The sequence below is a fragment of the Myiozetetes cayanensis genome, unplaced genomic scaffold, assembly GCF_022539395.1.
Source record: "Myiozetetes cayanensis isolate MyiCay16 unplaced genomic scaffold, myiCay2020 scf12, whole genome shotgun sequence".
In the NCBI taxonomy this organism is placed as follows: domain Eukaryota; kingdom Metazoa; phylum Chordata; class Aves; order Passeriformes; family Tyrannidae; genus Myiozetetes; species Myiozetetes cayanensis.
Genome location: NW_026086826.1, coordinates 26618995 through 26646645, shown reverse-complemented (window position 1 = coordinate 26646645; position 27651 = coordinate 26618995). Strand labels below are relative to the sequence as shown.

Sequence of the window (27651 nt, the reverse complement as noted above, 5' to 3'; positions counted from 1 at the left end):
GTTGAGATGTGTTAACTGGTGCATGTGGAATTTTGCATCAAAGTAATAAAACTCCTTCCAAAATTTAAAGAAAAATACAACAGTGTGAAAAAAGCTTGCCTTTCATTAACAGAAAACAAAGTGTTACAAATGTATGTTCTATAACCTTCTGCATAACAGTGTATAGTTTTTCTACTGCAGATGTTGGGTGTTAACTATACAATGTTAAATGCAATTAATTTTGAAGTTCTTTGCTAGATGCTATCCTTTTCTCATTCTTTCTGGCTTTATTGCTATCTTAGTTTTAAACTCTTCCTCCTTATTTTGTAGACACTGCTCTCCTGTTCACTACTTCTTCTCTGTCTTTACGTCTCACCACTGGGCCTCTCTCAGTGTCTGTTTTCCCAACCTCCACCCCAAATTCCAGCTGTATATCTACAACCAATTGGTCAGGTAACTGTATATTTCTCAAGTGATAGACTCTTTGATAGAGCATGCTCTGTTCAATCCTAGAGAGTCCAGAGGTTCTTCAGCAGAGGACGTGTTTGACACTGGCCTCACTGTTTCCAGAGTTTATCAGACATGGACAGGCGAATGAGTCCACCCTCAGCAGCTTTGCACAAAGCTGAGTGTGCAGTTGATTCGCTGCAGGGAAGGGATCCCATCTAGAGGGACCTGGACAGGCTTGAGGAGTGGGCCAGTGTGACTTTCATGAAGGTCAACAAGGCCAGGTGCAAGGTCAGGGCAATCAGTCCAGGCTGGAGGATGAATGGATTGAGAGCAGTTCTTCAGAGAGGGACCTTGGGGATGCTGGTGGACCAAAAACTTGGATATGACCCAGCAATGTGCACTTGCAGCCTGGAAAAACAGCTGTATTCTGTGCTGCATGGAAAGGTGTGGCAGTAGGTCAACTGCTCCGCTCTGCCCTGGTGGGACCCCACCTGGAGTCCTGTGTCCAGCTCGGGGATCCCCAGTGCTGTAAAGACGTGGACCTGTTGGAGCAGGTCTGGATGAGGCCACCAAAAAATCAGAGATGGAACACCTTTCCTAGAGGAAAGGCTGAGAAAGTGGGAGTTGTTCAGTCTGGAGAAGAGGAGCTCCAGGGAGACCTTATTGTGCCTGTTCGATATATAAAATGGGGCTATAAGAAAAATTGAGAGAGACTTTTTACCAAGGCCTGTAGTGACAGGCTTTGGCTTTAGAGTGAGAGGGCAGATCTAGATTAAATAGAAGGAAGAAATTCTTCCCTATGAGGGTGGTGAGACTCTGGCACAGGTTGCCCAGAGAAGCTGTGGCTGCCCCATCCCTGGAATTGTTGAAGACCAGGTTTATGGGGCTCTGAGCAACCTGGGATAGTAAAGAAGTCCCATGGTAGAGGGGTAGAACAAGGTGATCTTTAAGATCCCTTTTAACCCAAGCCATTCTAGGATTCTAATCTGTTACTCCCACTGTGTTCTGAGTGGCACACAGACAATTCACTTTGCTCCCACTGTCTGGTTGCCACTTCAGAACAGCTGCTGAAACCAAACAGTTTGAGCTTAAAGCCTCTATACCTTGGATGAAAATATACAAGTACAGGTTAGAGCAGCAGGTTAATGTTTCCAAGTTAATATTTGAAATGCATGGATAAAATGTGTGATGTTAGCACAGAGAAATAGTGAGACTTTGAAATCACGCTGCTGTAATCTGAGTGCTGCTGCTGCTTCTTTGCTCCCCCACATTTCCAGCTGCATAGATGCCACATGTGCTTTTGCCTTTTTTTTTTCTGCTTTTGAGGATGAGTGTGTACCCTTGGTGTTGGAACTGGAACCCTCTAAACTGTAGTAAATATTAAGGCAGTGTATGTGCCACCTTATGGGTCTGTCCTTTTAAACCCCAGGGTTATAAAAGGGTCTGCATCTTTGGCCAAGCTGCTTTGATACTCCTCTTCTTGTAGGTTTTTTTGTTGGAATCTTTCTCTCCCATCACTTCTGTTGATTTATCTTTCTTATTCAGTAGTCCTTGTGTGGTAATTCTTTTCATGGTAATTTCATTAATTCTCCTCCTGTTTATGATGGTCTAGGTTAATTCATTTGACATCTGCTTTTAAGGAGTCCTGCTCCTTTCAATCCATTTATTTCAGCCTTTCTCTTGCATTTTATTTCAACTGGATTTGCCTCCCTCAAGATCCAGTGTGAAGATCCAAACTTTCAGATCAAATCAAACAGTGGGTGAAGGAAGAAGACGAAGTTGCCTTTTGCATTGAGATCATTGTGATAATGACCTCCTTAATGAGTTCCAAAATACATGATCTGCTGGGCTGATTGGAACTGATGTGTGTCTGAGAGTAAAAGTGGATAAATATGATAGAGCTGGTGAAAGACACAAGATAATCATGACTGTCCCTGTCATGTTTGTAATGCAATTACTGTTGGTAGTCTACATTCTTAATGATACCAACCTGTTAGTTTTACCTAAGAGTGAACTATGTTTGATGTTTGTCTGTAGGAAGTGATGAAATAATGCACAAACTCATGGAATCTGCCAGCTTGAAGGTGGCAGATGTTCCAGACACTCTGACGTTGCTTCTGTTTTTCACCTGCTCTTGTTTTGACCATCAGAAAGAAGATTGTGAGCAAATCTTACTGGCTTCTGCAACTTTTATCTTCACATCATCTCTTGTTCTCTTTGTCTGAATCTGTTTTAGAGAAAGATGGCTCTGAATCTTAACCTGTCTGATCAACTGCCAGCTCACTTTTCCAGGGAACAGAACAGAGCAAACAAGAAATATCCCTTAGGAGACAAGACCTGTAGATTAGCCAGTTGATCATTCCAGTCTCTGTAAATAAAAGAGTTTTTTGAAACATGAGGGATTAAAAAGCACAAATGAGATGATCTGCTTTGCAGCTTAAAAACTTTGATGCTAAATGTGTGGGATGGCTTGAAAACTACAAATTATAAAGGCATTTACAAATCAAAGTATCCCAGGTCTTTGAAGATTGCCTTTTATGGCACCACACCTTCTGTACTAGTGACAAACACTCTCTAGCTGGAAAAACATGTATTTTCTACAGAGTGATTCTATGACATCTTAAAACTGTCAGTGTAGGAGATGAGTGGATTGATAGACGCACTTCTCACATAGCACGTCAGAGGAAGTGTGTGCAGGTTGTGTTGAACTTGCTTCCATTCAAATACTGTGGTCTTTGGTTACTTCCATGTTCAGAAATAAGACAAGAGCTATCAAAGAGAACTGGTGTGTGCACACAAACCTATTCATAGCTACAGAGTTCCGAGAGACTTTCCTCATTTCTAAGGTTTCACGGATCACCTAAGAACTTGTCAGAAAGAAAGTATCTGCTAACTTTCAGCAAGAGCTTTACTTTTTATCTGTTCTTAAACTAGCAGCCAGGGATGTTAGTAGCTGGGAAGAAACAGTCCTGCATCCTTACTCTCTTGATGCTGTCAGCTCACAACATTCCAAGTGTGGCAATCCATAGAGATGATGTTGAAAGGAAGAAGGATTAAAGCTCTAGTAATTCAGGAGAACTACTAATAAAGAATCACCTTCTCTTATAATTACGTATTTGGAAAGAACTGTGGGGCAGATGAGGTTAAAATTTGTTTGTCATTGGGGTCAGTAAAAAGGTTCATTTTTCAAACAGTCAGTGCTTTTTAGAGGGTTCCAGTTTAATACCACCGGTACTTTTCATGTCCTGAAATTGGGAGCTCTCTCTGTTAATTTTAGTGAATAGCTTGTAGCACTTTTAATGATTTTGAAGATTTTTAAAGTGTAAACAGGGTGTTTGCAGTATGATGCAGACTTTGCTTACTGCAGAGGAAAAAATCTCTTGTCTACTCATGGGGTTTGTTCAGCAGCACATCAGAAGTCTGTGAGATAGTGTGGATATTATCCTAGAAAACAAACTGAACAACTACAATTCTGGGCATGGTGGCCATAGAGCATCTATCTGGGTATTGGGATCTTTGAGTGTGGCTGGCTCTTTTCCCATTGTCTTCCCTCTGCCTGCCAGGTTCCTAACGAAGCGGGAACAGAAGCTGATGCAGCGTCGACAACACGCGGAAGAGTTGCTGGAGTGGAAGCGCCGCCTGGATGCAGAGGAAGCAGAAATACGGCGGATAGAAAAGCAGGCTCTGGCTGCCTGGGACAAAGAGCTGCTCAAAACCAAAATAGCCAAAAAGGAGTTGGGGGATCAGAGAACTGAGCCCAAAGGTAATGGGAAGCAGGGAGAAGTGATGCAAACGACCAGGAGTGAAGCATAATTTGACACAGCGTTTGCACTTTCTTCTCTCCTGATGTTTTAGTGGTGATTGTTCTCTGGACACTCTTAGAATCTCAGTTTTTGCACTCTTTACTGCCTTCTGTTGCCTTGTTTTTTTAGCCCTATTTTGCACCATAATGAAAGATGTATTTCTCCTTTGCTGTGTATCTTCTCAAGTGAACAGTGCAGCATTAGCCCACCGGTCATTTCTACATATAATTTAAACTATATTTATGTCGTTAAAGCAGAAATGCTGCAATATGGCATGACTCTTTTTCCAGATAGTCTTCTGAACTTATATTAAAACCATTTTCCCCAATAATGAGCAGTGTCTCCCCTTGTCAGCCTTAGTACTGTTGGTGAGGATGGCTCCTATTAGGGGCTACTTTACCCTTGTCTTTTGTTTGCAAAAAGTTGAAAGCATATTTTTCTTCCCTCTATTGTTAATGCAACATAACTGTGTGAAATATGCAGCTGTGCTAAAGTGTGCTAGGATGTAATTAGTATGAATTATGCAATTCCCAGATGTTGGGAGATACAGCTTTACTGTTCTGTCTTAGTGGACCATACTTTCAGCATGAACCACAGGGAACTGGATTGCAGTGAGAGAAAATAATCAAACTTCAGGGATTCTTCTCAAAACAGTCGATTTTCCCTTTTTCCCCTCCTTTCTGAAAGCAGGCAGCACATCCTTTGGATGTGCAAAGGGAATTCAGAATTATGCCCTATTACACTTGTCACTGAAAAGAGTCATGTGGATTTCAGGCATTGTAAGGCATTTTAAAGATGATTTATGTATGAGTCAGTAAGTTCCAGTGAACAAAAATTCAGCATGAATGCTGAATTCTCATCAATATTTGAGAAAATACACCCACTTTCTATTAATTGTATCTACTAGTAAGCATTGAAGTCCAGACCTGCTTCAGAAGTTGTTCCTTTTCCCAGCCTTTGCCCAAACATTGAATAGTTCTCCATGGCTGCCTCAGTAATGCTGTGACTCCTGCGGAATTTCGTAAACAGGAATATTGAAACCCCAACTTATTATTTTACTTGTTGCCATTTGAGAGACTCATGATGAAATCATAACATTAAAATGTTTTCTGCAGCTACTGTAAAGGAAGCAATCAATTCTAAATTCAAGATCTGGCTTGCAGATTATATGCTCCTCCATGACTTCTTCAGACTAATAGTGACTCTTGCTGGTATACACCAGCAACTGGAAGGACTGGTTTCCCTAATACTCTTTTTGGAGTATGTTGTCTGTAAAATGGTAGAATATCCTGAAAACCTCTTCATCCTCGATATTCAGCAATCACTGAGAATGTGAGGCAGTTATCACAGAATCATTTGGGTCAGAAAAGACTTTTGAGATCAAGTCCAGCCTCTGATCACCACCTTGTCAACTAGAGCATGGTACTAAGTGCCCGGTCCAGTCGTTTCTCCAACACAAATCATAGTTTTAACTTGCTGTTAAACATGCTTATTCTTTCTAAATATTCCAATATCAGTGTCTAGGTGAGTGAAATAATGCTTATTTGACATGGATTGCTAGCAGTTAATACTTTATATGCAGGCAGCATATAAAGTATGCCTTCAGTCTTATGCCTTCAGCCACTGCCTACAAAATGGTGCAAGTTCTTACGTGCTTTGTTTTTTCTCATTAACCCTCAGAAACTGCTAGTGAAGAAGAGTCTCCAGTGCCTTCTTGCTCTCATCGGAACAGTGAAAGCTCTATCCCAGAAGATCTTGGCAGTCTGCCTGCTGAGTCTGTCCCATCAGAGGCCATGGGCCATAGACAGCTAGAAAGCCCAGATCAGAGTACAGTTAATGAAGAAATGGTTTATTCTGAGGAGTTCAAGTCCTCTACTTCGCCTGGCAAACTTGTGAGTGAGCTTTTCTGTTGTGTGTACTCCTGCACTTGGGAAAGGATGTCAGAGGAGTAGTCAGTACAGCCATCCCAGCTGCAAAGCAGAGATGACTAACTAAATCTATTTTTTGGGTTTGTGATAACATTTCGCATTACTGTGAGGAATCATTGTGATCAGACACATCCTTTGAAGTCTTGAGGAAAAATTGCTTCCGCACAGTTTAGGTATTTTTTTAACTTGTGGGTGCTCTTGCAAAATGTTTTGCATACGTCCCATAGGTATGCAGTGTTGAGTGGTGGAACACTGACCCAGTTTGCCAGTGTGGATTAGCTGTAGGGGAGCTTGTTGCCATTTTATAAATTCTTTGAGGCCATGGAAACCATGCTCTGTATTTCTGCTTTGCCTTATTTGCTTATTTGTATCCCAAAGTATAGCTACAGGATGAAGAACTGTGCTGTAACATCATGCACAGTCCTTTAGGTTTCATTTTATGTCTGCTTGCTGCTGAATTCTGCCTTCTTGTTCCATTCCAAATGTTACTTATACTTGGATGATAATTTTGATGAATTTCCTCCTGATAACTTTGCTCAGTGCTCAATAAGACAGAAAATGCAATGTCTGTGGGGTAAAAAAACCCTCTCATCTGGACTTATTCCAAATACTTTCTTGGGAAATTTGATGAGGAGATAGGGAGGTAAAATGTCTGATACGTGCCAGAAGGTTATGTTCAGGGTGTGTGAGAGGTTTGTGGGATAATTGAACCATTAAGCAGCATTTTGGAAGAATATTTGAATTTTTTTTGCCTGGCCTCAGGGAAATGTTGTTTCACTGATTTTAAAGTGATGTCTTGCACCCCTTACATGAAATGGTCCTTTTGATTTAATTAATGTATTTCCTAGGAGTTCCTATTGCCCTGTTTGTTACCAAATGAGATGACACCAATGTATTGAACACCTGTGAGTCAGAGCCTTGTCAGGTGGTAATGGAATAACCTAAATTCAGAGTAAGCAGTCAGCTACTGCTGCTCTTGGTATTTTTGTTTTATTGTCTAGCAAAGATTAAATTCTTCCTAAGATTGTTGTGTAAGTCCCACTGTTTATGAGATTTTCTCTTGCCATGCTGTTCTTTCCTTGTAAGTGGCTCCTGATGACAGCGATCTCCTATTTTCAAACTACAATTACTTATTTATCCTTTTCTTCTCTCCCAGTCTCCTCCCAGAAGCAGTGCACCTGTATCAAAGCAAGACTCCAGCAAAGGCAGCCACAGAACTGGAGGACAGCCACGTTCCCCCGTGAGGTCTCACCAGACATCTCACAACTGGTCTGATGAATCCTTATCTATGACACAGTCAGGTAAGTGTGATGTCCACTTGGGTTTAAATTGCTGTTTCAGAGCTTTTGCTTTTAACAAGTAAACTTGAAATGCAGATGTAGATGTAGAGAAGCAGGCAGACGATCCTAGAAGGTGTCAGGGTTTGGGGTTTGTGGGAGTATTTTCCCATTACAATTTTCATAGCTACAGCTTAAGAAGATCCTAATGTAAGAAGTTCTATACATCATCTCTTCTTTTAGAAGGCAGTGCAGGTTCCTGCAAACAGGTGTGAAGAAGGCAAGAGTTAAACAGTTAAGGTGGTCCTAGAATTTAAAACCACCTCCTTCTTCTGAGCACAGCCTGGCTCCAGGAGCAGTACAGCTCTGTTACATGCCAGTATGGGTGAGCCCCTTGGACCTGCACTGCCTTGTGCACAATCAGGACCTATCTTTTTATTTTTGGAGGAGTGTTTGATCTGTGTGCAGTAAAATAGGATCCAAGATTGCATTTTGAGCTAGAAAGACCCACCATACAGACTCCCTATGCTCTTTTACCCAGTATCCCAGCTGGCTGCCAGTAAATGCTGAGGGAGAGAATACTGGAAGTGAAGTGGTACAGGGCAGCCCTTTCCCTGGTGTGCTTCCAGTCTGTTAGTCATGTGGGTTGCAGGACTTCCTGAGCCACCATCATGCACTCTGTTCAGCTGTGAAGTCTGTTCTGACCCTTTCCATGCTTTTAGTCTCTAAAACATCTTGTTTTCCACAGTGCATTTGATACAGCATCACAAAATACTTATTAGCAAGTAGGTTGGCATATTTTTGCTTTTTTTGCTTATTTTAATCGGTAAGTCTTTGGTGGAGAAAGAATTAGGAGGGTCTGTTGTGTGTACTGACTGTTGTTTATGACAACTGGTTAACTTACTGTGAGAACTGAGTATGTAACACCTAGGTATTGACACTAAATAACTTGTGTTGGGATTCTGCCTGGAGAGAGTTTGCAACACAGTGAAGCTTTTCAGCACCTTGAAAAAGTTATTTTCAAGCTCTGACTCAGCAGCCATACAAGGAAGCCATTACGAAATGTAGAGCGAGCAACAGTGATCGTGAAAATAAACTTCTGTAAAGTGAAGTCTCTGCAGTCTTTGATTTCAAGCACTGAAGAAAGGTATAAGAGGTGGGAAGGCGATCAGGCTGGTGCTGGTTTCACAATAAATCATTCCATTGTAAAGAGACAAATGTTCTGAGCTGAGTAGTAATGAGGTCACTGCCCTGTCAGTCTGATGCACGCGTAGACAAGGTCGTCACAGATGAAAGCATGTGCAGATCTTTCCCTTACAAGTTGATCAAGAAATGCTATAATTACATAGTGGTCACTTACTGTTTGGGAGGAGCTGTTAATTACAGTGACATCACAAAGTGCTCCTGATTAGCAAGTGAGATTCCATTCTTTTTGTTTGTTTTTTTTTCATTCTTTAAATGGTTAACAATAGTTGTTAATGGAAAAAGAATACAGTAGTTTGACTGCATTTGCTCGCTGTTGATGGTGGAATCCTTCATTATGGGGGTTTGTTACATTCAGAAATGAAGTGGATTAGCAAAATGTCCAGCTGTTCCTGCTAGCTGACCAAAACACACTGGTGATTTACTTTCCAGAATATTCAGTAAAGTAATTTGGATTTTTGAGCATATTTTGTATTTATTACTAAATTACTAAATTGTAATTTAGTAAAAAATTACTAAAGCATATTACTAAATGTGTGTTTGTTGCTTTGCACAGAACTGTTTTGTGAGATGCAAGTTTATAAAGACTGAAACTGAACTTTTTCAGAAACCACCTCTGATCAAAGTGACATTGAAGGACGCATCAGGGCCCTGAAGGATGAGCTACGGAAAAGGAAGTCTGTGGTTTACCAGCTGAAAAAGGAGCAGAAAAAGAGACAAAAGGAGAGATTGAAGGCCCAGGAAGCCAGTTTGATCAAACAACTGGAGGTTAGGAACAGTAGGAAAAAGGGTGAAGTAAAGGATTGCTAGCCTTGGATAAATATCAACATTTGTGAAAGACACATTATTGTGATTGAAATGTGACTGTTATATAGAAACAGAATAATTTGGGTTGGAAGGAACCTTAAAGATCATCTCCTTCCAGCAGCCCTGCCACCTTCCTCTAGACCAGATTGCTTAAAGCCCCATCCATCCTGGCCTTGTGGCTATTTAACTGTTTTCAATAATGAACCAGAGCCTTGAGGCAAAAATGCTCTTCCGTTTTAAAATGTCTTTAATGGGTTACTGGCAGTGTTCAGGGGGTTTATGTATGTTTATACACAATAGTATCCTAGATTGGATTAAAGAATGGTTGATACACTTGTACCTTGTTTTTGCAAGTATTGAAATTTCTAGGATTTGTAACTGTGGAGCTTTAGAAAGTTAAATGGATTGTTTTACAGAGAAACCAAGTGCATTCTTCATTAATTTAATAGGTTTTGATTGTTGAACTCTAGTTATGGTGTAGCAGATTAACAGCTGTGATTGTTGTCCATGTGCAGTCGTATGATGAGTTTATCAAGAAGACTGAAGCAGAGCTGAGCCAGGATCTGGAGGCATCACCGACAGCCAAACCTCAGATTAAAACTCTGTCCTCAGCTGCTGCTGAAAAACCCAAGATCAAGGCACCACCACTGCATAGGTAACTGGGATTTCTCCTTCTTTTTGAGATTTTTCTGGAATGGTGAGTATTGCTGCTTTAGTGCAAGGAAAGCTGGTAACTGCTCTTCCTTAAAACACTGGATATTGGCAGTATTCTGTTGACCTATTTGCTGCTCTCACTAGACCCAAAACGGATGTCTACTGTCCCTGTAATCATATGCATCTCACTTTTGTCCTGCCCAGCCTTTCAGATCTTACTTGCAAGTTTTTTTCTGAACAATAGTTTCTGGTTGTGCAAGAATTGAGCCAGATGGTTTGTGTGGATTAGAGACCTGAAGGAATTTTTTCACCATTTTGATCACTCATTATGCCCATTGCACTGTGTGAGGCAACCATTCATTCATCTTTGCAACTTAAATTTGGGTTTCATTTTCTCCAGCAGATGGTGCAATTTTAGTGCATTCAAGTAAAAAAAAAAAAGAAACAACAGAATTTATTTTCTTTTTCTCTCTCTTTTTTTTTTTTTTTTTTGTCTGGGGAAAAAGACTGAGGTTTGATTAGTCTTTCCAAAAAAAAAATGCTTTCCAGGACTTGCCAGACTCTGCTCTCTGCCCCCATTTCTGCTTTTTAAGGTCACAGTATGTTGACCAAGCAAACTGCCTATGTTATCATTGGTGTGGTATTATAATTATAGATGCTCGTATTTCCATTTTTATTTATTAAAGAAAAAAAACAACACACTCTGGTGTAACTGTAATTCATGCAATTTCATTTTTTCAAATTCAGGCCTGAGACAGCTAAAAACTGGAAATCACTGACTGAATCGGAGAGATCCAGAGCATCTTTGGAATCCATTTCAGAACACACAGGTATGTGACCGGAAGAATCCAAACTACAGATGAAGAACTTGAAGACTGACTGTTTTAAAATTATTTAACCTTTTTTTTCTTGTCTCAAGAAGAGGTTGTAAGAGAGGATACAGTCTTTATAAAACCATAAGGATCAAGCTGGGTTTTTCACAGTTTTTATTTAGCAGGACTGTATTTTTGCTGTTTCCTGAATATTCAGTATTTAGCTTGCTCCTGCTGAGGTTTGTATGAAACCATAATTAAGTGACAACCTTTTTCCTTCCTTCCTGTTCCTTTATCACTTAAAGAAAGTAAGGAAACGAAAAATAATGAAGAACTCATGAATAGGGTTTTCTTATGATACTTTTCAGTGTTTTGCTGTTTATCATTATCAATTCATTATCTCCTGTTCTAATCCTGGTTGTATTTGTGGCTTGCAAACAAATAACTGAGCCCTTACCTTGGGATACTGGTACAAGGAACAGAATCAGAAGGAAAACATTAGAACCTGGAACTGAATGAAAGTTCCTCATGTTCATAGGGCAGCCAGAAATAAAATATATGTTCCCAGGCACCAGTTTGTATCTTTAGCACAGAAACCTTGATGTTAATTGAGTTGCCTATGATTGCCGTTTTCAGTAAAACTGTGGGTTATACAATCTGCTGAAATTCACTTTTTATTTTCCTTCAAGATACTGTGTCATCAAGATCTGAGAGACCTGTGTCTGTGCACACCAAGGAGGTGGCTGTGACAGATGTTCCTGCGGGAGAACCTTCTGGAACAGCTTCCTCAGTTGTAATGATACCAAGGAGTTCCAGAGCAGGATCTGGTGATTCCTTACACAGTGTCCCCTCATCAGCTCTTCTGAAAGACATAAAAAGCAGTAGCAGGGTATCCTCTGAGTCAGTGAACAAGGTGGTAAACACATCCAATGCTGTCATGAGTCATAAATCTGAGATTACAGAAGATGTGGAGTCCATAAAGTCAGAGGAACACCAGAGTGAAGGTTCTCATGATAAGCCTCTGGAGAGTTCTGATGTCTTGTTGATGTTAGATAAAGAACAGCAGAGCTCACTGAACCTCTGCTCTGAGAACAAACACTCTCAGAAGGAATTGTTTGATTTGGGGGTGGAAAGTCTTCATGCTGCAGAAGAAATCCTAGAACAGAGACTGGCAGATAAAGAGGCTGTAAGTGGCCCAAGTTCTAACAAGCTCAGCAAATCTGCAGAGGACAAAGGTGATCTGCCTTCAGAGCAGCTTTTTAGTCAAAAAGAGCCATCATACCTTGATGACTTTGAAGGATCCTCCTCCAGAAAACAAGCATCAGCTGAAGAAACACCTCCTGGGGAGCGTTACCAAGACGACTTTCAGGGATCCCTCCTCTCCGCTAACGCGGAGTCGCTGAGGGAGCAGTCTCAGCACACACAGGCCAGCAGGAGCAGATCCACCAGCCTGGGCAGCGATGGTGAGATCAGCGAGTGCCTCAGTGACAGGTCTCTCTCTGGCAGCATGCACTCAGAGAGGCTCCTGGAACTCAGGTCCCCAACGGAACTTATGAAAAACACCGAACGCAGAGATGTGGAGACAGAACGGTCTCCTACCGGGTCACCCCTGTGGGCCCCTGTTGCAATCACAGAAGAAACAGATAGTTTGTCAAATTTCAACATTGGTGACAGAGTACTCGTGAGTAAAGTCCAGCCTGGAACACTGCGATTCAAAGGGCTGACTAAATTTGCCAAAGGGTTTTGGGCTGGCGTGGAGTTGGATAAACCTGAAGGGAACAATAATGGAACTTATGATGGTGTTAAATACTTTGATTGCAAAGAGAAACATGGTATCTTTGCTCCTCCTCAAAAAATCTCTCACATTACAGAAAGTGTCGATAGCCAGTTAGACTCAAATAAGGATGAAGACTCATTCTTTGATGATAGACTGGAGAAGCAACACAAAGCTGAACAGAAAGACAGAGGAATTCCCAAACCTGGCAAAGAGGATGAAGGCCAGAGCAGAAATGCAACAGAGAACTATTCCCAGGATAAAGCTCCTGCAGACAGAGCTGTCTCAGAAGCTTCAGCTGAGGAAAGGGTTGATGAGCAGTTGCCATCTAAAGCAAACATCATAAAGGAGATTTCTGTAGCTACTGGTTCATTTGCCCAAGAACAGTCAGTGGTGGATTATCTGAAGGATGCTGTAAAGGAGGAGGCCACGCACACTCCTCTTGTTTCTAGTCTTGAGGATGAGATTTCCTCTGTTCAGGTGGATGACATCTCAGATTTCCTTTCTGAAAAACTGGAGAGGCAGAAGACACTGGGAGAAGAATGTGCTGAAAAGTTAGATGATCTCTCTCCTGGTGTTGTGGAGAAGTGTGCAACTCCACTTCTGGATTTGCTGACAAAAGAAAAGAACCAGTTAGAAGCACAGCTCAAACTACCACTCAGAGAAGAAGAAAAGTCAAAAGACCAACTCGAAAAGGTCAGTTTGCTGACAGACAGTCTACTTAGAGATTTTGTGAAAGACACAGTCAATCAGTTACAGCAAATAAAGAAGGTCAGGAATGAGAAAATACAGCTCAGCAACCAGGAGCTCTGTGATGTGAAGGAGGAATCCAGTAGCCCATCCCAGCAGGTTGAAAAGCAGATTCCAGATGGACTGAATAACTTCTTCCTAAGTTCTGATTTGGAAGATGACAGAGAAGAACTTTCCTCTCCAGACATGTGTCCCAGACCAGTGAGTAACAGATACCTTGCACTGATTTTAAGAGCTGTTTGTTCCTTTGACTGGTGATGATTGAATCTGAGGAATGTTGTGTGGCACCAGTTTTTCTCCCAAGTTCTACTGGCTGATGTGGAGATTCCCTGTATGTATGTGTCTTACAAGTTCCTGTGTATCCCAGTGCATGGCTTGTTTTGGTAGCCACACAGGCTGAAAGACACAGTTTGGCACATGAAAGTGAAAAATATTTCCTATAAGTTGCATTCTGCTTCCACATTCAATTTGTCTTTAATCTTTACCCTCGGTTTTTATTCTAAAAATGGCAAAATAGACCCTAAACTTACTTCTGTCTGTTCTTGATATGAAATAGTCATCCTCAAACATAATTAATTGCTGTTGAGGTCATTTCGGTGTCAGCCTGCCCTATCCACTGAACTAATATATGATGAGTAGTGGAAGTTTAGGCTTCCCCAGAATAACCATTAATGATACAGATACAGGACTTGTCCTTTCTGCTGGAGCTCCCAGCAAACTTGTCTGCTTTGCCAAGGTTCTTAATACTTGGTCGCCACTGAAAGCTTCAGCCTGTTTCACCAGTGTGGGCACTGCTTGGCCACTGAAACAGCCAGCACCTCCTAAAAGATTTTATGCTGTTGATTTAGATCTGAGACTGCTGGTAAGTGAAATGAAAAGTTGTGTGTCCCATTATCAGTCTTTAAACCACTCAGTCTTTCATAAAGAGGTAAACATTAGGACAGACAGTGAGCATGATGCTCAGCCTTTTAAGCTCTGTAGGAACCCTCTGAAATCATTCATCAGGAGTGGTAGGAACCCCAGGTATTTGAGTCAAAGCATTCCTGATTTTACTGCGAGCTATTTCTTAATTTGCCTGAGTATTTGTGCATGTAATGCCATCTACATCAGTAAAGCATTTAAAAACATAAGCTGAGTTAGACAATGGTGAGACACCCTTTCATATTTATTCCGTGGATCTTAATTCACAGGAGAGCCCAGTGTTCGGTGCCAGTGGTCAGGAGGAGCTTGCCAAGAGACTGGCAGAGCTGGAGCTCAGCCGTGAGTTCCTGAGTGTGCTGGGAGATGATCAGGACTGGTTTGATGAGGACTATGGCCTGAGTTCCCGTAAGCTCCAGCAGAAGGAAGCCGAGGAGCCGCCAGTGCTGCCCCAGGTGGAACTGCAGAAGGTGCCGACAAAGCCATGTGAGGAGCCTCTGGCAGTCCCTCACACTGCAGTGGAGGTGGAAGGGATGGTCCATGCAGCAGCTGAGGAACTCTGGAAGCTCAAGGAGCTGGGCCACGATCTTCAAAGCTGCAGCCTTCATACAGACCTTAGTGGTGCCCTCCAGGAGCAGGACACGGACACGATAAACAAACAGGTTTATAAAAAGGTACAGCCTTCAGGCATCTTGGTCTTGCCCTTTGAATGTTTACCATGGACAATGCAACCCATAACTTTTACTTCTTTCTTTGTTAAGGTGGTATTTGATTTAACAAAGGAGATCTTTGGGGAAATCTTTGCTGAGGATCCTAATCTAAATCAGCCTATTTGGATGAAACCGTGTAGGATCGCATCTGCGTACTTTCGCCGAGTCAAAGATCCAAACGACCTGGATGAAATCAAGGTAGGAAGAAATCTTTGTTGTGCATAGACAATGATGTGAAAAACATTGTACTAGCACTTACCTGAAGTCTTAGATCATAACAGAAGAATCCAGCAGGAGATGCATTTAGAAAAGAAAGGAGATTGCAAACCTGAAAGGGTATTTGTCAAAATGGTCCTTTTTCACTCAACAGATTTGCCTTCCTGTCCTTTTGGCTGTTATTGGTTGCTTTTAATCCTTAGTCCTCTGTGTAGGACTGCCAGGATGACCTTGATCTTATAAAATTGGTGTGCTGACAGGCTGCTGCTTTAGCAGATTTCCATGGAACTCTGTATGGCTAAATTGGAATGGATCCAGTGGTAGGGTTGGGCCAAATGGGATGAGATGGAGTTTTCACTGACACACCCACACACCTGTGCCAGCCTCGCTGAGGACAGCAGGAGTTGCCCAGAGGGACCCAAAATCTGAGTACTGAAGGCACTGTATTTAGCAAACCAGAGGAGTTCTCCTGTTAATGGTAATTAACAGGACAAAACCTTAAGAAAGGACAAAACCCCAAAAAGCTAAAGCATGACAGAATCTAGGTTAAATTTTTAGGGCTGGACATTTGGAAAAAAAAATTGTCTCCCTGAAAGTACTTAAGTGAGAACCTACCATGTGGCTCATCAGGACACAAATGAAGACTTCTACCTGTACTGTTTCTTCTGAAATTGATGGGGGGTTGACAATTTGATTAATCTGCTGAAGATACAGTATGTTAACTGTCTAGAAAAGACAGAAATAGTATCTAGATCACTCTGATAGTGGAGAAGACTTTTAAAAGTGTGTAGCAGGGCCACAGGACAAGGACACCAAATTGCCACCCTCATTTTCTTAAATATTCTCCCATAAAGGGATCTGTCAAAACCTTCTGTTTGTGTGCTGTTAAATTGGAAGTTTCTGTTCTCATGATTGCTACAGCCATCAGTGCCTTTTTTTTTTTCCCTCAACTTCTGAGTTTAATAATTGTCCTGCCTGTGTAATGCTGCCAGAGAGACTTCCAGTGGAACTTTGATGCATACACTGTGTCTCTTAGCTAAACAGAAAGGTGTTCTCCATTTTGTAAAGTGACCTTTTAGGGGAGGTTCTTTGTGCATACCTTTCATTTCTTAGCTCAGATGTGATAAATCTCACCTTTACTGTTCTGTAGAGCTTCATTGCAGCTGAAGTGCTCAAGTTGTTCAGCCTGAGGAAGGAGCCTAATCACAAAACAGACTGGCAGAAGATGATGAAATTTGGGCGGAAGAAACGCGACCGAGTGGATCATATACTGGTAAGTGGATGAAAATAGGCAATCATGTCAGGTACTTCCACCAGGCTGAAGTGTGGCATGAGTGTATTTTCAGTCTTCAGTCATGCTGTTTAAAGGATACAAAGTGTGCATGAGGTATTACTGAAGGTGAGTCCTGTGCCAGGGAGGTGACTTGAGTGAATTCTGCCTACTGGTTTGACTGAAGTATAAATTTGTTCACTCACAGAAGTTAAAAGCATGAATTTACAGAGGGAAACACTGAGATATTTGACTGAAAGGAGACTAAACTTTTTCTTTACAAAGAGAATATGTTTTTTTTCTTTTACTTTAATTTAAAATACTTTTATTTTGAAGTAATATTGTTTAATTGGAGACAGTGGTACAAGGAACTTAATTGAACTAGTGGATGCAGCTGCCACTGGGGCAGAGACAGTTCAGTGTTAAAACTGCCTAGGATGGAGCATGTCTGGTTGTGTACTAGTTTTTGAAAGTTACTTGTTGGGTTGTATTGTAGGATGATTAACGTCTTTATTGGCTATAATGATAGTGAAGGTTCTGCTTGGGAATATGAGTCATCATTAACACTGTGCTTCACTTAATTGTACCTGGAATTGATTCCATACACGCACATATAAGTAACTTGGAGTCATGGGTCGTGTGGTCTTTTAATTGGCCATCACTGGGAGGTTTCCAACACAAGGTTTTTCCCAGGGTTTAACTGTATGTAAATAGAATTCTTACGTCTAGGTCCCAATACGTCCTGGTACACTTGATTCTAGGATATGGAGGTTGTGAAAGTATGCACAAAAAAGATCTGTGTTTAGATCCCCAGGAGACCTAATAATAGAGCTACTGTGCTTGTATACTAACTACCTAATTTCTTTGCAACACACTGAGAAAGATTCCTGACTGGAAAAGTTTTTTCTAGTTGAAGGCATCCAAAGTGCTTCAGGTGAAATAAGTTTGAAGTTCAGAATCCAGTCTGTGATTTAGATGCAGACCCAGACATCAAAGATTAATGGAGCTCTGACAAGTTTGGCTTAATGAATGATGTGCTTAATTTTATTTTGTTCTCACAAGAATATGGTAATGAAATTTTAGCTGAAGACTGGGAATAACACTGTGAAGGTTGCAGAATGCCATGCTTTAGGAAATAAGGCAGTCTCAGTGGCATTGCTGACAAATTTATACTGTAATGTGAGACACTATCAAAGAAACTCCTAACTGAAAACCTAAGGAAATAGTATTCAGTTTCCCTTGCCTTATTTTATTAAAAGTCTCTGTAAAACATGGACAGCTTTCTCTGTCTCCTGATCAGCCCCCAACTTGTACTTAAGGTCGTGAGTTCTGTGGTAACAAAAATCCGAAGCCAGAAGTGGATATACAGGTCAGTGCAAGACCTGTTGCCTATCCTCTAGTAACTCAGAGTGTAGCCCTAAACCAAGAGGGCAGTTTTAGAGTTTTCCAAAATCCTGAAAGGGAAATTGAGACTTTTTCTTGTAGGTTTAGGTGCTGTCGAAGCTTCTTTAAAAATCACAATTGAAAATGTTTTATTCAAGTTTTTCTGGGTATTTAGGCCAGCACACACCTCCTGCAGTGTGCAGGGGATGTCATATGAGTACATAAATGAGCTGATTGATTCTCCACATTACTTTGCTGCTTGTAAAGACAAGACATGATCTTTTTAAAGCAGAAATTAACATTTTTATGCTTCTATTATTTGCATTTAAACTTTGAGCACAGTTTCTTCCCAGTTTCTTCACTTCCCCTTTAAGTAAAATTAACCTTAAAATGAAAACATCCCTTGACAATTTTCTGTGGAGGCAACCTGTGTATTTTAGTGACTTTGAGAGGATTAAACACACTGACTGTCCAGTATTGTCTGACCCAGGAGCTAGGCATGACTTTTATTTCTTCTTTAGGCACAGAAACAAATGCCAGGCTATTTTACCCAACTTACTGTCTGTCTGCCTGATTATCCCTGGGTGTGTCCTTTTGGGTTTATCTTACTAAACCCAACTCCCAGTGGAAGGTTCAGCCTTGTGGGGAAGGGGCATGCTGGGAGCTGTGGGTGACCACAGTCAGCTGTCACACCTGCTGGGAACTAAGGGGGAACAGGATGTCCTTTGTATCCTTGCTCTGCCTTTAGCTTTGCTGCTTCCTCCAATCTCTGCATCTTTAGTTGCATTTTCACTTTTGTCTGCACTTTCCCAGCATTGACACCAGTGTGGTGTCACCAATATGCAACCATGTTTTAGTGCCAGTGACAAAAAGAACATTTTCCTCTTGTCCTTTTCGCAGCAGCTTTGATCAGTCAGCTCTGTCTTCAGAAAGCATTTGTACTGGAATGCCTTCAAGGATCTCTCTGATCTGCTGGGTAGTTGTTCCAGTTACTAACATTTACTGCTGCAAATCTTGGCTTTCAGTAAACAAATATGGGATGTTCACATTTATGAAAAACTACTTTGTTTAAAATCAAGTGAAGGTGATGTCCAGGTGTTTGCTTTTCTCCTCTTATGTCCCTTCATGTTGCTCCTTTATCACGTGTGTGCTCTCTGTGCTGTGTGGAGAATGTTAAATATACACAACAGGCTGAGGTGCTGCATTTCTGTACATCAGGGCTGCCTTCACCTTCCAAAACACGTTTTTAAACTACAGCAAAGCCCCTCAGATTTCCTTCTTTAAGTTCAGGTACTAACAACAGGTTGTTTCCACTCCTTTTCTTCCCCCGCTTGGGTCTTCAGCCAAAACTCCCTGTGCTGATCTATTTTTGTGGAGCTAAAACAAACTGTGGCATTGCTTTCCCTGCCAGCCCCCCTTCCCTTTTATCTGGAACTTGAGAAGGCACAGCTCACACAATACTGCCAAATCTGTGTGTTTAGTTTTCACACCCGAGGAGCTGCCAACAGAGTGCTGAAAAGTGCTTGATCTTCTGACCTGTTGACTTAAGACCCAGAACATTTCTTTCCCTGCAGAAACTCTGCAGCAAAGCAGGGCTGTTCGTTCCAAGATGGCTTACTCGGAAATCCCGCTTCTGCAGCACCCCAGATCTAAATCCAGGGGGAGTGCACAGTGAGAAGAGTCTCAAAGCCTACCTGTGTGTCTTAAGATTTCTAGAATGCACCTGCCTGCCTTCCTGCTGCTGGCATTCTTCCAAGGCTCTAGTTTATATCTGGGTTTTTATTCTTTTCAGTCTTCCAAATGGTCTAATGACTCCTTAAATGTCATTTATTTTGGAGATATTCATGTTTTTGAACACAAACCTCCAGAAAACAAACCATGCCAACTCACTCTCCAAAGTCCCTTCTGATTGTAATACTTTAAGTGGGGTTTTTTTGGTTGCTGTGACATTTATCAGATGGCCAGCAGGATCGTGTGACCGTATTATCTCCTGATTTTTATTTTCCATGTATACCTCCTTCTTTCATTTTGTTTTAAAACAAAAAGTGTGCATACAAAAGAAAGCCCACAGAAAAAAAGAGCCACAGAGCCTTCTGCATTGCATCACTACTAATCTTTTCCTGTAGGATGGAATTCAGCTTCATTAAAACTGTAGTTCTCCTGACTTTGCCCAAACGCAGTGTCTCTCTGGTATACAGATCTTACTCCCTGGTGCTGTTTTACTTTTGTCATGACAGTATGCAGGAACTTAAATGCTGGGCATGTGCTGAACACAAGGCAGAGCCCATTTCCATGAAAGCCATGATAGTTGTCAAACATTAAGCAAACTGTCTCCGTTCCTTAGGAGCACTTTGTGGCATCACAAGGAATGGATCAAACATTTCCCAGACAAAGGAGTCGCAACTGCCCTGGTTCAGACGGCTGCAGGCAGCGCTGCAAAGCAGCATGACAGCGTCCACACGTGTTCTGAATACACTATAAACAAGACATGCCTGCAGCTCTGAATTGCACATTCTCTCAGTTTCCAAAAGTATGCTCGAGGAAGTCCTCCTAATGCCAAAGGAAATTGTGCACTGTGCCTCTGAGAGAGAGGGGGATGACAGAGGCAAGAGAAAATTAATCATGATACTGTTTTTTTGCCTTCATTGTTCTCCTGCTGTTAAACATCCAGCCTTTCTCTGCCTGGATCAAGTACCTTCTCTAGGTCTTGGCTTCATGTGAGTAGATAGGGTCTGGCAATCGGAAGATTTCGGTTTGTTACGGAAAGATAGGGACCGACCCCCCACCAGGGACCACCCCCTCCCATACCTGGCAGCCAATAATAGATTAGGTGACTTCACAAGCAGACGGAAATGACGGTGTAACTTAGCATTATAAAAGACTGTGTTACAAGGTAATAAACGCCATTTGCCGTCCACCACATTGGTGTCTATGAGTTCATGGCCCGAGTGACTGAAAGATAGTCACCGTGCTTTCCCTGAACCAGGTCGTCACGCAACAGCTTCACTTTTTAGCGGTGAGGTGGCTGCTGGCCTGGGAGGGTCAGGCAGAAAATCACATCAGTCAGAACTGTGCAGCTGCTCCCAGTTTACCAGCCTTGGACGTCATCGGTCAAAGTCCTTGGGCATCCCCCAGCATTTGTCTCCACCCACCTCCTTCATCTTCGGGATCTTCCCCATTTCCAGGATCTTTCCTGCAGCAATGATCTTCACCTTTTCACTTTGGGCCCCCTGGTTTCTTTCCCAAACCACTTCTGCTTTTAGGGAACCATTCTTACTGGCACCACCTCTTCTTTTTGTGACCCCTATCCTCTTGCTTTTCCTTATCTGAATAGTCTGTGGTGCAGACACACCACAAATGATCAGTCTGCGAATTTTCTGTCTTATGCCTCTTTATTGATGGGAGGACCTGGGACATGCTGCTGCTGTTTATTTGATAAAAATTTACAACTAGCACATACAGGTTGCAGGCAGCACATTTCTTTGGGAGAGTTCAGCAGTGTTTCAGATATTCACCTCCACACAAACCTTCACCCAATTATCTGCCGCTTGTTAGACTACCGTTTACATTATTTTTTCACCTGCAACTCATTGAAAGTTTGATTGCCAATAATGTTGCTTCTTCCTTATTAGTAAGAAGCCTAATGAAGCCATTAATGCCTTGTCTTTGACAGCTGTGTGGGACAAAGGCGCTGGCTGTGCTGGCACAGATTTGTAAGCAGATAGCATGACTCTTCCAAAGCTGTATGCAGGAAATCCCTGCCCCTCTCCCCAGACTCTTAAGAGAGGAAAGGAGCTGTCACACTGACATCCCATTTATAACTGAGACCTCATGAATGGCTGCAAGCCCTGCAGCAGTGCCTGTTCCCCGGGGTTCCCATAGCAGCCTGTTCCTGGGCTTCCCACCATGCTTGGGGTATTGAATCATCATTATGCTACAGCAGCTGTCAGCTTCAAACCAGACCAGTTTCTGGGAGGTTTAGCTTCAGGCAGAAGGAAGAGAGGGTGTTTGGGCTGTAGTTCATGTCCTCTCTTTCGAAAACAACACTATTACATATCGATCCTGGATTAGTGGATTTTTCAGATTTTTAACTTTCTTTCAGATTTTTAACCTTGGTTTGGCAATGTTTAGGTGTCTGCCCCACTCATACCATGTAAATGTATTTTGAGTTCAGAGTGTAAGATTTATGGCCAGAGGAGCTTTCTGCTGAAGCTGAGCAGAGAAAGCGCTTTCAACAGGTTTTTTTGTCATTTTAAATGCAAGTGACCTTTGCATCCATTCCTTCTTTTCTAAAAAGTTTGAGCTTTGTTAGGGTGTCTCTGCAATACTGAAACAGTCACTAAGACAAATTTTTAGTAAGTATAATTGGAGATGTCCAGTTTTGGAGACTTTTGATAAGATTTGATTTGCTGAATGAAATTAAATATTTCAGTCTGGTACTAAACCACCTATTTGTCAGTGACCAGTAAAAGAGGGTTTTCCTTGTCAACCATTTAGGAATAGAAGAAGATAAGTATTCTTTGAATGTAATGATTCAAAATTCCATTTGTGATAATGCTGTCAAATCCAATGAAGCATGGAGTATTCTGTGCAAATCCAACAGAGCATGGAGTGTTCTATGCAAATGAGTTGTAATACTGTCTTAAAACATATGCCAGCACTTTTTCTTCCTGTACAGAAGAATTGGAGAAGTTAGTTGTTTCCTTGAAGTTCCTTAAACTGAACTGCAGTAAAGTCTTTTCTTTTTCTCCTTCAAGGCCTTTGCTTCCTTTCTTAGCATTTTAAGCCTCATCGAATCAGCTTCTTGCAAATAAAATAAAATAAAATAATTAGGGACTTTTTTAACAGAGCTTCTGCTGCTGGCCAACAATATCCCATTATCTGAGTTCTTTCAAGTGAATAACTTGTGCGGGAATATGAAATCCTTTAAAATGGATACTACAGTGAAAGGTAGAAAACGTTCATACGGTGAAATAGCCTGGTTCACATGGAGCTGTGTTCATTTTGCTATTCCAAGTGTTTCCTGTAATCTCTTACAAAGACAGATATGTTGTTGGCAGATACACACTGTTTTGGACTCTTTCTGGAACTTTGCAGGGGATGTTATTCTAGAGCAACAGAATTGTAATGTTTCTATTGCCTTTCTACCCTCCAAGGTGCAGGAGCTCCACGAGGAGGAAGCACAGTGGGTGAACTACGACGAGGATGAGCTGTGTGTAAAGATGCAGTTGGCAGACGGGATCTTTGAGGCCTTAATCAGAGACACTGTTGATGTGCTGAACCAGATAAACGAGAAACAGCGGAGGCTACTGCTTGTCTGACAGTGCTGGAGTGAGCTCAGAGCTGCAGAACCATGGAGTCAGAGCCTCCCTGGCCCCTGATCTGCTCTGCCCCTGCTCATGCTGCAGCTGAACTTCCACGCACAGGGTCTCAAGGCAGTTGAGATGCAATGAAAGGAACCTGAACTTGCATCCGCTGCCACTTGAGACCTCACACCAGATTTATTGTTTGGAACAAGCTGATCCCTCACTCAAGGCTGCTTTGTGGAGTGCTCAAGACTGTTCGTGTGCCAATGCATTTATAGCACAGAACTGTCAGCAGCTGTCTGGGGCCTCAACCTGGGGCTTTGACATGTTCAGCTTGTTCCCTGAAAGGGTTGGGTTGAGTTGGGATATTGGCTGTTTTGCTGGAATGGCTGTCAGCCATCAGTACTCAATGTGAGTAATTTGGAGAAGCAACAGTTTGGTCAGGTTTTTTTGGTCTCATAAACAGAAACCGTGCTGAACAGTGTTATAATCTTAACACCTCTTCTCCTGCAGCCCTAACAATGTGCATCAGTTCCTTCTGCTCCAGAGCCCATTTAATTCACTTCTCTGTGAAGCTGGTTTTCATCTTTCTTCTGTGATGTGGTACCAAGCATGGTGTCAGCCCAGTCCAGGGAAATTAGATGATGTTGCTTCCTGCATACAAGTACAGAGTTCTTGCTGCTTTGCCGATGTAACTTGCTTCAGTCCCGAGGCGGAGCAAGACGACGGCCACCTAATGTCGAGTGTGAAAGTTGAGCCCCTGGACAACTTTCCTCCTACCGTGTAGCACTTCTCTTCCTGGAGCACCAGCTGCTCCCAGATAATGGATACTCAGGATTTTCTCAGGCACGTGACATGCAGGAGTGGAAAATGTTTCCTCACAAAAAATTTGGCCTTCAATCCCTCAGCTTCCTCCCTCACTGTCACCTAATAAGTCGGAGAAGCTGTTACTTGAACAATTTAAAGAACAGAGAGTATTCACCAAAGAAAGTGGTGTCTGGTGCTTGACTGTCTGCATGTTTTGTGCCTGTGTTTTTTTTATTTATTTTCAGATAATTTATTAAGTGGGTTATAGGAGAGTGTCCTGTGCAGTTGGCTGCACTGTCTTGTGTTTTGGGACAGACAAACTTGAGAGAGCATCTGGTTTGGAAACTTCCAAAGTCCCATATTCTTCGCACAAAACCTCCAGCTTCTCGAGGCAGATACGAGGGGGGTGAAGGTGAGAAGAACCAAACCTCAGTGACTAAGGACTAGGAGTGGAGCTTCGCCGCACCTGGTTCAGAGACAATGGAGGATTGAGGGCACTGAGCTAAAAAATGATGTGAAAATTCCCAGGTCCATCTGTTTCCTTCCTTTCCCAGAACTTCTGCACCATGGGCAGCTGTTACATGGTTGGTTTGGTGCTGGATTCAACTACGGTGTCCTTCTGCTGAGTGCTTGTTCCTAACCTGTTCCTCCCATCCCTGTGTTTTTCTTGGGGGAACACGGAAAATCTGGGGTCGAACTCTGATGCCTTAATAGTGGATGTCCCTGTTTGCTAACCTGGGACAAGACCCAGAGGAAAGTCAGATTCTCCAGACATCCTGGAGTGCAGAAGGACATTGAAGCCTCAGAGGTGCCTCAGAGATGCTGTGGCCCACAACAGACGTGGAGGGGAGATCTCAACCGTTTTGTTCACTGGCTTGGTTCTTGGGCTTCCCACCGTGCACGCCTCTGCTACTGCTCCAGTTTGGTTTCTCTTTTCCACCTTTTTTTTTTGGTTGGATTGTTCAATGTTTGGGGGATTTTTTTTGAAAGCTATCATTGGAATATTTGCATTTTGCACAATGACACACAGCTGGTAATTCTTCAGGGACAGCACTGGGAAATGTTGGATTTGCCAGAGGTCCATGCAGATTCTCAGGTGTAGTATTGCCAGCACCTCACTTGTGAGTTAATGGGGAGCCATATCCATGGGAGCTTAGTGAGTGGAAGGAGAAGGAGGAGGTAGAAGTGGATAGGGACACATCTAATGGGCATATGCATGTCTGTCCCGCAGTGGTGGCCCTTCTGGCTGGCTGCAAGTCTTGGTGGAGCATAGCTCAGCTTTTTTTCTTAAGTGATTCATTTGTCCATGTAAAATGTCATGATGCTGAACCAGGAAGCTCTTAAAACAGAAGCAAACTAAAGCTGCTAGACTTAACCAGCATGGTGTCACTGATTGGGTCACCACCTCAGATTCCCTTTCCTGGGCGTATCTTTTCAGTAGCAAGGATTGCTATTTTTATAGGTAGCAATTAAGGAAATAGGGCAGAAACCTGCAGTGTAGGTTTGTACCTGGAGCATCAGGTTAGGTTCTGTTCTGCAGATACCATGGTCAGCGTTGAGAAGGTTGCCCTGCTTGCCCAAGGCTTTTTGGCCATTCTGAGGGATTTGTGGGTGTTTCTGGTCTGTCCAGCAACAGGGAGGAGGTTGTACAGTTGGGCCTGACCAAGTACGACCGTCTATTTGAGATAGTATACCTGTTTATACTGGTATAAACTGCTGGCTTTAGAACCCTCAACAGAAGCAGTAACTGTTTTTACAGCAGTTTGGACAGAAGGAAACTGTGTTTAACTAATGGCTTTATTCCTTTGCAGACATCACTGTTTATTTTTGGTAGCAATCCTTGCTAGGAGCAACCCTAAAAAGACTTGAACGTACGTGAATTACCTTCTCAGTACCCCAAGAGTGTTGAGTTGCTTTGAGTTGAATGTATGTTCAAAACCTCGAGTGGGTTGAGTACTCGTGGATCATTGTAGTGGTTGGGCTGGTAATGAGGAGATGTGGGGAAGCCTGGGGTCCCACAAACAGGCTGAACTCTCTACTCTCTCCCCAACTTTCCCTTTGTAAGAACAAGATGATATTTCTGGGTCTGGTTATCTCAGTGAAACCACATTAGAATATTCAAGGTTTGAGACATTTTGCTGAGACCCACGAGCTGTTGAAGGGCAGTGGCTGCCATCATTGGGGAGATGCTGCTCCGTTTTGGGAAGGATCCCAGAGCCAGGTGGGAAAGCCCAGGCTTGTGAGGACACGGAGCACGAGTACCTCTCTCATAGCAGGACGCTCTGTGAGCCAAGCTGTGGGATATCAGTACTTCTGCCTTTCAGAAAAGGCTTGTTGCTCATAAGGTGGAATGAGGGATTGAAAAATCCCATCTTGTTCCCTTTCCTTTCTTGAAAAAGTGGCCTTAGCTTTTTGCAATACTTGAATAAGTGTGTACCTGCAGAAGACCTTCAGTAGCACAGCGATAGAGATCTTTTGAGTGACTATTCTGCAAGGAACTGTGTGCAGTTCCCACTTTCCTATCCCTTTGCTACCTTCAGAATATTAGGAAAATACAGTACTTTTCAGCAGAGAAACAGTTGGATCTTTATAAGGTATTTAGTGCATCTGAAGTGTTTACAAACCAACTAAAATGGAGAAAAGCAAACTCAAACTTATTTGTAATTTAAGTGTTAAATGCAAGATTATATACAGATGAAAGAGGAATACTGTAATTAACCTGCATTTACTAGGTTTTTTTCCCTTGACTTTGCAGAGCCTTTTAATACACATTTGCAAAGCCGCCTTTCAGGAGGCTCTGTCTCCCCGTGTACTGTGTTGTGGAGATGCTGAAAAGAAACCTGTTTACTGTGTCTGTGTAAATAACCTGGTAACTTGGGGTTTGGACCAGTTTCAGCTCATGTTCACATCCACAGCAGCTTTGCACAGTAGACAGATCTGAGGATGTGGAGGGGTTGGGGGTTTCTTTTTTTTTTTGTAATTAAGAATTGTAAAATAACCAGGGTGGTCCCTGTGTACACCAGTGTAAATATCTTTGGTAACTGAAATGTACTTTAAGAGAACAAAATCTGTAAATAAACTGATTTATAAATTAATCTTGTTTCCTGGTTTTTATAAAATGGAGCTTTATAATTGCCCAAATATGGTTGCTAATTCTGAAGGTGTCCTGGAGATTTGTCCCTTGTACATTCCCCTTTCTGCCTGATGCTGTACTTGGGATGCCAATCACAGTCCACAAAATCCCATTAGAGTTGCCTTAATTATAATCACAACGTTATTAGAATTTCCTTATTGTTAAAGCTGAGTGTTGATAGAAACAGAAAATAGCATTAAGCAATCATTGCAGGAGTGCACTGGAGGAGAAAAACTACTCCTTGTATATGTTTGTTTAAATTGGGGTTTAAAAACTCATGGTTTAAAACATTTTTTGGGGGAAGCTATTTTTAATGCTAACCAAAACAATCTGGGAATTAAATTCTGCAGAGAGTCTTGTTTTGGATCCCTTAATTAGGCTCCTAGATTGCTACAGCTCCACAGAGCTGCTGCTACCAAGCACCAATCCCTTCTTCACTGACAGGGCAAACGTTGCTTCATGGAAACTTTA

General features: G+C 42.1%; 1 protein-coding gene across 12 annotated transcripts in view; it reads left to right on the top strand.

Moving 5' to 3' along the window:
- CEP350 (centrosomal protein 350) overlaps window positions 1-27142 on the top strand; it is a 68109-nt gene extending 40967 nt beyond the window's left edge. For 9 of the 12 annotated variants that reach the window (XM_050306627.1, XM_050306632.1, XM_050306628.1 and 6 more), the window contains 12 exons: window positions 310-432; window positions 3993-4192; window positions 5913-6124; window positions 7317-7461; window positions 9248-9408; window positions 9963-10102; window positions 10849-10931; window positions 11603-13638; window positions 14628-15029; window positions 15117-15263; window positions 16432-16554; window positions 23091-27142. In XM_050306627.1, coding sequence (XP_050162584.1) covers window positions 310-432; window positions 3993-4192; window positions 5913-6124; window positions 7317-7461; window positions 9248-9408; window positions 9963-10102; window positions 10849-10931; window positions 11603-13638; window positions 14628-15029; window positions 15117-15263; window positions 16432-16554; window positions 23091-23255 — 3937 coding nt within the window. In that variant the 3' untranslated portion in view covers window positions 23256-27142. The remainder of the gene's footprint in view (window positions 1-309; window positions 433-3992; window positions 4193-5912; window positions 6125-7316; window positions 7462-9247; window positions 9409-9962; window positions 10103-10848; window positions 10932-11602; window positions 13639-14627; window positions 15030-15116; window positions 15264-16431; window positions 16555-23090) is intronic. The other 3 variants (XM_050306636.1, XM_050306633.1, XM_050306637.1) reach the window with 1 other exon arrangement.
- Window positions 27143-27651: the final 509 nt, after the last annotated feature.